The sequence below is a fragment of the Labrus bergylta genome, chromosome 23, assembly GCF_963930695.1.
Source record: "Labrus bergylta chromosome 23, fLabBer1.1, whole genome shotgun sequence".
NCBI lineage: Eukaryota > Metazoa > Chordata > Actinopteri > Labriformes > Labridae > Labrus > Labrus bergylta.
Window position 1 is genome coordinate 8,230,674 of NC_089217.1, and position 12,111 is coordinate 8,242,784.

Consider the following 12,111-nt stretch of genomic DNA (forward strand, 5'->3'; position numbering starts at 1 on the left):
GGAACATTAAGGGGATTCTTTATTGGCAAATGCTCAACTCTAGGTGCCTAGTTTTAGTTTCTCTTCCCCCCCCCCTTCACACTTGAATCATTTGAATCCCTGACTGTCTTGCACTTCTTACATATTGCAGTTCACATCTTTGACATGCACAGAAACCTCTTGGTAGGTGTTATTTTTTTCCCCACTTTTGAGAGGTGGAGAAACCGCATTGACCTTTTCCACATGACATACCAGCAGACAGATGCGAGAGCCGACAGAAACACAGGGTGTGCACCCAGTTCTAAGGCCTCTGCGGAGATGCGCCGTTCATCAATACGTGACTAGGGCTCTGCGGGCTTCGAGTGGGGAGCAGGTAAACAAGCTTTTGAAAGTCAAGATTCATGTAATGGTTCTAATCCCTGCTCAGAAATGCTGCAGACGAAGCTGCTCGGTGCTAATTTCAGTGTGGCAGTATCGATTCAAAGCATAGAAAACTGGGTGCTAGGAGGAGTGTTTTATCTGCCACTTGACAGTGTTTCATCTCTTCTTCTGTAGATTCTGTGTGTTATGATTATTCACACCATTATTGAATTTACATTTCTAAGTGTACACAATTGCTGCCTTTGCTACTCTGTCTTTTTTTTTACGATTGCCTTTTTCCCGCTTTCCATCAGAGACCGTCGTGTTCTTCAAAGTAGTTTGAGTTATCAAAGACATCGTGGTGACTGGAATTTATGTGTTTCCATAAATATTAAATATGCTCCTCTTGCCTTTTCAGAAATAAACAGTAAAGTAGTAGCAGCAGCCTTTGGAGGCTGCCAAGTTTAATTGGTGTTCCCTGAGTCAAATTTAGTCAAAACAACATCATGTGCCAAAATTTAAGTGTCCTTTAAATAATTAATAAGGTGGCAATTAGAGCGTGTTTTCAGGTAATTTGAAACCTAAATAAAGAAATCTCACTACATAAACCCAAATGTGTTCTTCCTTAAGATACAACTAAGTGTTATTCAATGTATATTTGGCACAAAGAGTGTCTCTTTTTGCTGTCTTCCATCACCCTTTGACCTTGTCGTACCTCAGTTTTTAGCCGTGCAAGTTTGTTAATTAGCTCGCCATTTGCGCATTCTGCAGGGATTTATGGCTGGGTGACTGCGTGCCATGTCCGTTGTCTGCTGCGAGCGTGTGACCGGAGTGCAAATCACACTTTTAATGAGTCTCTCAGCAGACTTTGTGCCTGCATTCAAAAAATATGGAAAGATGCTGACTATCTGGCTTCTGAAAGGACTGATTTTTAGATCATAGAAACACCACCAGAGAGCGTTTGAATATTAACGTTTTGTACTGTAGGAAGAGATAAGAAAGCCGGGTTTTTTTTAAAGTGTGCTCTGAATAAAAAGGAGAATATTAAAAGCAAACCTCGATAAATTTGACTTGCAGGTACCTGTCCCTGCTTGACAATACCCTTTGTGACACCACAACAGTTAAGTCCTCTCTCTTTTCTGTGCTCTCGTATTCTTCGGCTTTTGGGAAATCTTTAAACACATTGCTTCCATCTGTTTCTGAAGGAAAGTTTTTAAGTGTTTTCCTTTTTTTTAAAAAGTATTTCTGAGCACATTCACCTCCTCATTCTTTTTTTTGATTCAAAATGATGCTTTAACTGAACATTTTTCATGAATGAATCATTTACTTGCGTCAGAGTAACCAAGACAAAGAAAAGGTGTTATGGTAGTGCCAGAAATATATAAATATAAAAGTGGCTTCAATCCATCGTGCCTTCTCTCGGCTCATCAGCAGCATGAAAACGAGGGGAATTGAACTGCCAGGGAGCCGTGAGAAGACAATGATCTCTTTTAATTAGATATGAAGCTCAGACATCGCTACGTTGTTCTTGCCCAACGTTTTAATCAACGTGTCACATTTATTCTGGCCTTTCAAAGCCCTGTCATATTTACATATCGCTGAAGCGCACTGAAGTCTCCCATCTTCAGTGTCCCACCCCCTCCTCCCACCCTTATTCAATACACCAAAATCACTAGAGGGGGCAGGACTTTGTCAACTGCTGACGTATGATTTAAGCAATATCACACGAGTGGAGTGATGTTGTACTGGATATCAGCACTGCTGTGATTTTGCTTAAATCATGATGTGATTCGCTCAGCCTTGTTTCCGACCACCCACTCGACCTCTGGTGTGATGAGGTTGAGTGGTTGACCCACTCGACCACTCAACCCACTCGACCTTGACAGTTATACAAGCAGAAAAAAGTGGTAAAAAGTAATCAGCAACAGATTATTCAGCTTAATACGTTCCACAATTTAACTGAAACTAGACTGTTGCTTAGCAACCCAAACATTCTACTTCAGTCTTGATTGTTGTGTGATTCTGAGGTATCAGATTGTCTGATAATGAAAAACAGTGTCAGCTGTAAATGTCAATTAAAAGTATTTAGAACTCTTGGCTTAGGACGAGTGATGCGAATAGTCACATTGATGTTGTACTCTGTATTGTCACTCAAGGAATGCCTCTGGTCCAATCAGATTGCTTTGTAGGAACTAACTGAACTAACTTCATGACTTGTTGAAAAATGTAATGACTCTGCAGAGTCTGAATATCCTTTAGTATTTTCCTTAAACAAAAAAACAACTAATAAATGACTAAAGCCTTATAATCAAATCATTCAAAACAGTGTGAGTCACTTCAACAGTTTAAAATCCAACAATGTACTGCTCTCACAGGTTTTAGGGGCTGGTTTGGTGTCGAATGATTTTCTTTAACTTGATATACTGTTTAATCAATTAAATTCAGTAGTTAAAGAACATTTGCTTCAGTCTACTTTCAGCAATGATCGTCTGACACCATAATATATCCAATAATGTTGAATAGTTATATTATAAGTACCGTAGTCTTCACTTTGGTACATTTAATCTGCAGTTTTATATAAAACATCCAGTAATGCCCTGGCATAGTCTGATTTCCTTTGTATCTTCTTATTATCTTTTAGCCCACATTATTATTCTAATTACTTAATTTCCCAAAAATCCTCAGTTCATCTCATTGTTATTTTGTTTTTTTATTTATGGTATTGCTTTCCCCAATCTACTGCTTTCATCTCTTTTAAAAATTTTTTTTAAATGTGCTATACAAATAAAAGTTATAATTATATTATAATTTCCCAATTGAATAGAAACACAAATGAAAATACGGATTCTAAAAGGATAGTTTCCATAGAAACACCACTCCACACTACAAAGTTCTGTTTTCTATACTGTGGTGTTTCTTCTTTGTCTAAATACATACAAATGTTTTCACATCGAAACTAAAATGTTAAGGACACAGCAAGGACACACAGATATAAAATGGGTTTCAGTGAACACGCAGGCACATTTTCCTTTCCTCCCGTGGACAAGATAGCCTTCAAAAGATTGACTAGATGCACTACACTCCAGGTGGGAACCCCCACTGGTTGGTGGTGGTTCAGTGCTGCGGGAGAAGCTGTGGCTGAAGCTCTGTCAGAACTCGTGAAGGTTATTGAAGTTTCTGGAGCAAAATCAATACAGGGTGTGTAAAGAACACTTTCTTTGGCGGCCAAGGACACTCTGGACTTAAACTTCAAGCTAGCAGTGAGGGATATCAGTCGATATGTTTTGTGACAAGACACCAGCCAAGAGATTTAGCAGGAAAACAGCCAATTTCAATAAAGCCTGAAGAAAGTGACAAATTGTGGAGCGATTGTTCTCCCACCTGCTTTGAAGTGACTCAATAAGAGGGAGAGGTTGGAAATGAAGTGATATTTATTTCTTTTATTTTGGCTGATTGACTGCAGAGTTCATGCAGCGACAAGTGCTCACCTGCAAGGCTTTGAGGGATGCTGTCTTAATTGAACTGATTTGTTGGGTGTTAGGGCCCTAATGGACAGGATGGAGGATGAGGATACACTTTCTCCAGGCACAAAGAGGTTGCATCAGGACATTCAGTTTTTGTAGAAGCAGATGGGAGTGCTGGTAATGAATTACAAAGGCAGACTGTGATGGAGCTTTTCTTCTTTCATATTAAAAGAACTTAGCACTCAGTCTCGTGGGCTGATTTAAGTTGGGACGAGACCCAAGCCACTCAGGTGCAGAGCATGATTGTGTGGTTGATGGAATTACATTTGATTATTCATTGTGGAAATCATTTTCTTTGTCAGGGCAGCTCTTGAGGGAGATGTGAGTTTTGAATGTTCACCCAATAGCACAAAAAGTCTCAAAACATGCACGCAAATTCAAGTTTAGGCGAACTCAAGAAGTTTGTGTTCATATCTGGTGTGAAGAGCTGCTTCCTCTGTGTGCCATATCCACGTCAACCATTTCTTCTGTGGTTTTACAGATTCACCCCTGAACATAGATTTTAAGTTAATAATGGGAAATACATTTCTCCCTATCCTGCTTTCCAACAGCTCCTCGACACCTTTTAGTCGAGGTCACTTATCGAACATTAACTACAACAAAAAACTGACTTTGCTGCTTTGGAAGCTCAAGGGGACAGTACATTTCTTTGAACCATCTTGTACTGTACTTTAAGACATGCCATGGCATAGCATCATATCGCATCATATCCCAACATATTGTATATTATATCCTATCTTACTGAATATGTATTAATGCAGCCCTGTCTTTTCTTTGAAACAGTTCTTCTGTCCCTTTGCCATGTCTTGTTCTTTTCTCTGAAAATGGCTTTGACTTATTCCTGCTTTTTTTGATGTCCTTATTTCTGCAGCCTAGTCTTTGACAGGTGACACTGACAGGAATACGATCTAAGCCTCTTTGTTGCTGGAATAATACATATTTTTATGAGATTTCATGCTTGGCCTAAAGTAAGGGGAATGAAGAAGGAAGAAAAAATAAGATGTTTTTTTCAGTGTATGTAGCATACTTCCAGGTTATATGAATAGATGTAGGTGGTTGCCCAGGCCAATCATTTGCAGATTTCCTCAGGCTATATTCTCAGGCTGTGGGTTAAACAAAGCAAATATCAAGGGTCATATTTTTCAGACATATTGATTTTTTACAAGAGGAAAGGTCTTATTACAAATTTGTGTCGAAATACAAAAGTACTCAAAACACCGCTCAGTATGTTGTATTTAACTGGAACATTTGGAGTAGTTTTTTCTAATAGTGCAGCATGTCGTTGATCTTTAGCCATCGGAAATTGTGGTAGGTATCATCCTTGAGCTCATAGAGATAAATGTGCATTTCATTTTTATGCATTATGTCTGCTATAATCGCAACACTCAATGCAATAAATATGTTGTCTTATTTGTATTTAGCAGAACATACAGTAGATGCCATCAGTCAGCTGACTGAGTAGTTAACTTGTAGAGAGAACTTAAGTAGTTGACTCATTGCTGTGCTTATTTGAACACCAAGAGATAATACAATTTACGACATAATGGCTTAATTAGAAAAGATGTTGTTGTGACTAATTTTTTAATTAGGATTCTCAATTTGTCATTTATAAAAAGAAATTCAAGAGAGCACATTTTTCACCAAAGAGTTTTTTTAAAGTTGACTTCTGTTATTCTTCATAATGAGTTTGCACGGATATTTTTTTTTTTTTTAGTCTGTCATCTCATCATCTTTCTAAAGATTAATCCTCGGCTCTGCTGCTAGTTCAGTTTTGCAATGGAATCGTGTGATGTGGGCACATTTTGGATGTTAGACTGATGTTTAAGAAAAGTGTTCTTCTGCAAGTTGTTAATTGCTGACGTAAGATTTGTGAGGCCTTCTACCATAGGCTTATGCCCTCCCCCCCAAAAAAACAATAGGAGATCCTTATTTAATTAAGAGGTAAAGACAGCAACCCTTCTTTTTTCAAAGTCTCCTTGACGGTCTAAAATCAGCAGCAACTGGTTGTTTAACTCACTTCCATTTCCATTGCCTTTCCTTTCTCCCTTCAGCATACTGTTCAGTGTTTATCCTCCACCTATAATCCTTTGCTCTTTCTCTACTGCACATCTCTTCCTCTCTTTAGCTCTCCCTTCAACCTTCTCTCTCCCTCTGGTTTACGTTCAGCCTCTCATCCCCCTCTTCCTCTATCTTCCTCTCTGTCCTAGCAGTCCAGTTAATTGCCTCCAAAGTTCACTCTGTCTCTGGGCTAATGCAATTTAAGTAGGGTCGGAGCCCCTTCATCAGCCCAGTGCTGGCATTTCATTAAGTCCACTTGGGCGTTTGCTTGCAAGCAAGTGGAGGTTTCGCTCCATCAGCTCATCATTAGTAATTAATATACTGATAGGATTAGCTGCAGCATGGGGCTAGTGGCAAGTGGAGCCCCTGGTGTTGCCAGTTGGAGAGGGCGTGTGCGATATGGCCTCCAGCACTGCCTGTGATGTGGGAGAGTAATTGTTTAACAGTAATAGCACGTGTGGGGTTTGCATGCACATGTTTAACTTTAATAATAACTTGAACATTTGATACCTAGGACAATGACAGAAGACTCTCTTCAATTAGAGTCGGGACTATTTTTAGTTTAAATACTGAAAAATGTTTTGTCCTAATAAGAGTTTGGGTCTGAATTTTAATCCAAGGCATTGAAACCTCTGCCAATATATATTTTTTGTAACACCAAATATTTTGTATATGTCCTTTGGAATAACAAATATTATTATTGTGAAATTACATCAATGCTTTTCTAAATAGCTTCACATATAATTTCCATTGGAATCACATGAAAGTTTGTGGAAAGTGATAATTAGCGAGTGTCAGCATGCTGATGCCCTAATCTAACATTGTAAACATTGAACCTGCTAAACACCAGCACGTTAGCTTTCTGGACTTAACACTGTTATCCTGCTGATGATAGCATTTGGCAAAAGGTACAGCTTCACAGAGATGCTAGCATGGCTTAAAAATGTTCAAGTTGTTATTGTGGTGACGTCAGAAGTTTTGTGTGTGTTGAATCTTATTTGTATGGAGTGCGCAGCCATTTAAAGGCTCTTCTTTTGTAGGTACATTTCTTGGCTTTTTATGCCTTTATGTGGAGATACAGTAGGACAATCACAATGGATAGAGTCAGAAGTCGGAGAGAGGGAGTGGGGGATGACATGTGGGAAATGAGCAACAGGTTGGATTTGAACCAAGGTCATCCTGTTTGAGGACTATAGCCTCTGTACATGGGACGCGTGCACTTAAACCACTAGGCTACCGGCGCCCCTTTAAGGCTCTTCTTTATGCATCAGTATAATTCAGTTTTTATAACAAAAAGTTCCAAATGCTACCTTATTAGCCACAGTGTGTTCATGGATATACGTGCATGCTGCTGCACTTAGATCCATGCTAGCATGTGAAGGCTTTCCCATGCATGACGGGGGTTGCTCTCTGCGGTGTTAATTACATCGTTATGGTCACGATGGAGCTCCATCTGCTTGGCCATTACTCCTGTCCCATTCTGGGCTGACCCGCACTGTGCCTCAGAATTAGACACATCACGGGCTAAATGGCCCTGCTAAATTATGAAGCTATTAGATATGGGAGGCTATTTTAGAACATATGTATTCACACAGAGAGAGGAATGAAGAAGGAGAAGATGAACTGAGGTAGACAGAGCAACAGAGGAAAAAATAGAAATGTGAAAAATGAGAGATGAAGCACCAGGAGATTTTGAAAAATGAGAGCCAATGAAAGCTACAGAGGGACCGGTGCAGATAGAATGATAGAGGAGAGGAAGTTAACTTTCTCCGTCTGGCCGGAGTTTCAGTCTGCTTGTCCTCGGCTATTGTTAGAAGTTGATAAGATTTTTATGAAGCTTGATAAGACGTTGATGGATTTAGCCATAGATCATGCGGACAGATCAGGGGAAAGGATTGCACACATTTTTACGGCAGTCATCAAAGGCACCCAGTCATATCAGAAGCTATTTTTTGATCTCAAGGGTTGGATTGTCTTTCGTTGAACAGTATAGGAGTTGATCTGAAATCGTAGAATGTGAGAAATGCCCAGATGTGTACTAAATCCCACAATCCATTGCGCCATCGACATTCAAATAAAAGAAACCAAACTGATATTAATTTGATATGTTACCAAATAATATAAAGATGGACTATGAAGCTGTATTAGAAATGAGTGGATGTATATTGTTGAATTCTGTTTATTGGCTGACAAGCTTGATGCTAGCTTATCCAACGAAGCTCGGACCGGAAACACATCACTTGACCCGTAGTTTAGCATTTTGCTAACAGCATGCTGGCGGTCTGGTTAAGTATGCAGATCGCATTGTTTGAGTGTGTAGTGCAGTATGTTAAGTGTAAGTGGTTTCAGACACAGCCAGTGTTTTGCCAGGATTTCTGCCCTCTCATAAAGTCATACTGCATACATTTACTGAACGAGGCATCTTAGTTACAATTTTACACTAAATGTGAAGTCAAAACAAAAAATAAACTTTTTCTTCTGACATTGCAACAGAATGAAAGCGCCTATCACCAATTAAACCAACGTGCAAAAACTCGCTGAGTCTTTGCAATTCCACACTGGCTTTAGCTTTGTTTTGAGGTGAGCTCTATGGCAAACCAGCATAGTCAGTCAGACAGTCAAAAATGTATGTTAATATGGCTGTTTTTCTTTTTACCTTTAAACGAGGAGCAGATCTGCCGTACAGAGGATTTATAGATGGAAGGGGCACTTCTGAATAAGTGGATGAAGTGAAGAGAGCAGATTGGCCGAGCTTTCAGGATATGATTTTGAGTGGGAGCTTTGAAGTCATTAATAAGCTTTACTACTTCACTACTCATTACCTACTTAATATTAACAGGGAGAATATGAATGTGAAAGAATTAAGAGTAGCATTTAAGCTGATTCTTCTTTTACTTGGCTAAGATTGTGCTTTAAAAAAAAATCTCATTATGTGTTCGTGATCCTTTTACTAATCTTGATGTGATATTCCACAAGTCCTTCTACAACTCACTGTCTCAGTTCATCTTTTTATTTCATGGATTTCCTTTTTTTGTATTATTACTTGAGCTTTTAACAGAGGGCCCTGTGTGTTGTTTAGGTTCTGCTGATGGAGTATCTGGATGTGAAGAACAGCCGCAGTGCCACGGAGCCATCGGCTCAGCTCTCCTATGCCAGCACCGGCAGTGAGTTTGCAGCCTTTTTCTCAAAGAAGAAACCACAGCGTGCCAAGCAGTCGCTCTTCAAGTAAGGATCTAGTCACAGTTTAACACTAAATAAATGAAAAATAAAACCACGTTCCTTTTCACACATTCACAAAACTCCTGAAAGTTTCACAAACAGTTTGGGGTTGGCTGCAAAATTTGAAGCGTGTGTACGTTCTTTTCAACTTGTTCATTTTGTAATTTCTCAAAATACACGTAGTATTAATATAAAGGCATGAACTGTCATTATAACATCGGACCCCCCCCGGAAGATTTAAGGGGAGGCTGTTTTAGCATTGCAAGTGTGAACAGGGCTTAAGATAGGATAACATTTTAAAGTCCTTGAAATAATAAAAATATATTTTTATACTATGATGTATCATCTCTTAAGTGTTAATCTGCTCTGTTTAACGTCTCAAACTCGATGTTTTCCAGCGCTCACTTATGAAACCTTTCGTCTGTTTGGTAGGTTTGAATCATCTTCCCATGCCATCAGCATGAGTGCATACCTGAGGGAGCAGAGGCGAGAGCTGTACAGCAAGAGTGGAGAACTACAAGGTGAGGAAGGGGGAGGGGGGTTCTAATGAACTGAGAAATAGGGAGGACAGGAAAAGATTGTGGGTAGAGACGGTTCCTTAACAGCTGGATTGGAGAAGTGAAGAAGATGGGAGGGAATGAAAGGGAACAGTGCAGAAGGTGTGAAAATTATTGACTTAACGGTGAGAAAAGGGGAAAATATAACCGAGTGAAGAGAGCAAAGTTGACAGAGGTTGCCGTTTGTGGGAGAGGAAAGCGCAGCAAGTACACACAGAGGGAAGGTCGAGGTCAGGGCGTAGGATGAGAGAGAGAGAGAGAGAGAGGGGGAGTGGTTAAAAAAGAGACCCAACAGAAAAAAAGAAACAAAAACGTAGATATGAAGAGATGGCCAACAGATGCAGCTATAGAGTGATGGAGGGGATTCTGGGAGACAGAGAGAGAGATCAAGAGCGTGAGGGAGCAGAATAACAAAAGGTGCCGTGGTGAGAGGATGGGCACATTGCAGGTCGAGAAGTTACACTCAGGAAAAGAAAGGAGTGCGGTGAGGGAATCAGGGATGGAGCAAGAGATTGATGAGAGGCAGAGAGCAGGGTGACTTTGCAAGATCCGCCTACAGGGAGAGGCCTTGAAAACCTCTCACTCTCTCTCTCTCTCACACACACACACACACACAAACACACACACACACACACATGCAAGAAAGCACAGTGAGTGAGCTGCACAGCTAGACCCTGGAGAGTCTGAGCTGCTCCTACTTCTCCTTCTCTGTGTGTCTCTCTCTCTCTCACTCTCCGGCTTTGTGTTTCTCTTCTTTGACCTTGAGGTTTCAATCAGCGGTGCCTGACAGCGCTGTTTGTCTGCTACTATTCCTTATTTTCACCCCGAGCTCCTCATTGACTCTATTTGGATAAAATGTAGCAGATGGTGAAGGACAACAACAGCAGTGCCTCAATACTTTACAGAATTGTCTTTGGATTAAATCTTCATAATTACATTTGACTTTTTAGGCAAATACTATTTAAATAATGAAGTTTTAATACGGTATTTCTAGTTCTGTCATTTAATAAAAAGCAACTTGACTCAAAACTTTACACATTTTACCAAACAAAAGCCAGTCATGCAGTATGAAGTGTATGAAAGTATGCAGAATGTACTGCTCCAGCTCCCCGGGCCACAACAAGAGCAGCATTGATTAACTGAGGATAAAGGAAAACCCCAAATGGTCTTCAAATAACAGCTCACTTTTTTTTTTTTTCTTCCATCTGTCGGCGCCTCTGAAAGAAAAGGGGGAAATATATATATATATATATATTTTTTTTGACTTGCTGAATGCCTCGGAGCGTTTATAAGAAGATGAGATTTCTCTGGGCTTTCATTTCACCTGTCACAATGCGTCGCACCGGCCACAAGCCTCGGCCGGGGCCTGAATGGCTGCAAAAGAGATTGAAAGAGTAAGAAATCATTTAGAAAGTGAAATAAGTCGGCTGCGATGAAGGGAGAGGGGGAGGGGGGGGAAGACGGATGGAGGGAAGGAGGGAAGCCGAGGAGGGTTAAAAGTCATTGTTTTCATCAGGGTCCAGCGACGAAGCCATTTAGAGATTTCTGAGGGAAGAAATTAGAAAAGTGCGTATCAACACAGTGTGGCAGGGGACTTTTTTCAGCCCTCTCTTCAAATTAAACTCACTGTTGGGAGAGGGAAAGAGTTCAAAACGAGAGATGAGTTGATGAGTTCCTCTGGCTGCAGGATTACTCAACACTTAAAGCTTAGTCATGTGTGTCTCTTAGTCTCTCCACTTGGAGTTTCCTGAACTCTTTTTTTCCCCCCCCAAAACTCTGCTTCAAGTCAATAACGTTATTAACTCAGACGCTCACCAACACAGCCACGGAAATAAGACTTTGATTGTTCCTTCTAAATCCAGCCCTCCACCGTTTACTGAGGAAGAAAAAATGGTCATGCACTAAAAAATCTGAACAGTGCTTTTTTTTTTTTTTTTCTCCCCAAAATCCTTTGCTGAATTTGCTGCAATTTTGTACTTTTTTACATGACACATACATGTATATAAAGCATGCTAACAGAGAGGTTGCTTTGTGTAGAATGTTCACTGATCTTTAAATAATAATCATAGCAGCTGTGTGTATAGAACGTGATTTTATATCCTTTTCTCAGTCTTGTATCTCTAATGGCTTTGAAATTAATCTGTAATATCTGTAATTTATGTCTCTGGAGTGATGTAAGGAGCCGCCATATATCATTAAACGCATGCACACAGCTTCATAGGCGCATATCCACAAGCCTCACGTACACATGCAGACACTCGGGGGGGGGGGGGGCTTAATTGCTCACTCTCCGCAGAAACACGTCTCGTACGCTTCAATTAATCCAATGCTTCATCTTAAGACTTTATTACGGCTCCATATGTAGCCACAGCTGGATGATGTGTTCAGAGTGTATGTAGTGAGATTGCCATGTA

General features: G+C 40.1%; 1 protein-coding gene across 1 annotated transcript in view; it reads left to right on the forward strand.

Annotated features, from left to right (window-relative positions):
• Nucleotides 1-12,111, forward strand: part of exoc4 (exocyst complex component 4) — a 106,905-nt gene that overhangs the window by 16,413 nt on the left and 78,381 nt on the right. Inside the window, exons 9-10 of the mRNA XM_020652962.3 lie at nucleotides 9,001-9,146; nucleotides 9,573-9,661. Of these exons, the coding sequence (XP_020508618.1) occupies nucleotides 9,001-9,146; nucleotides 9,573-9,661 (235 nt within the window). The remainder of the gene's footprint in view (nucleotides 1-9,000; nucleotides 9,147-9,572; nucleotides 9,662-12,111) is intronic.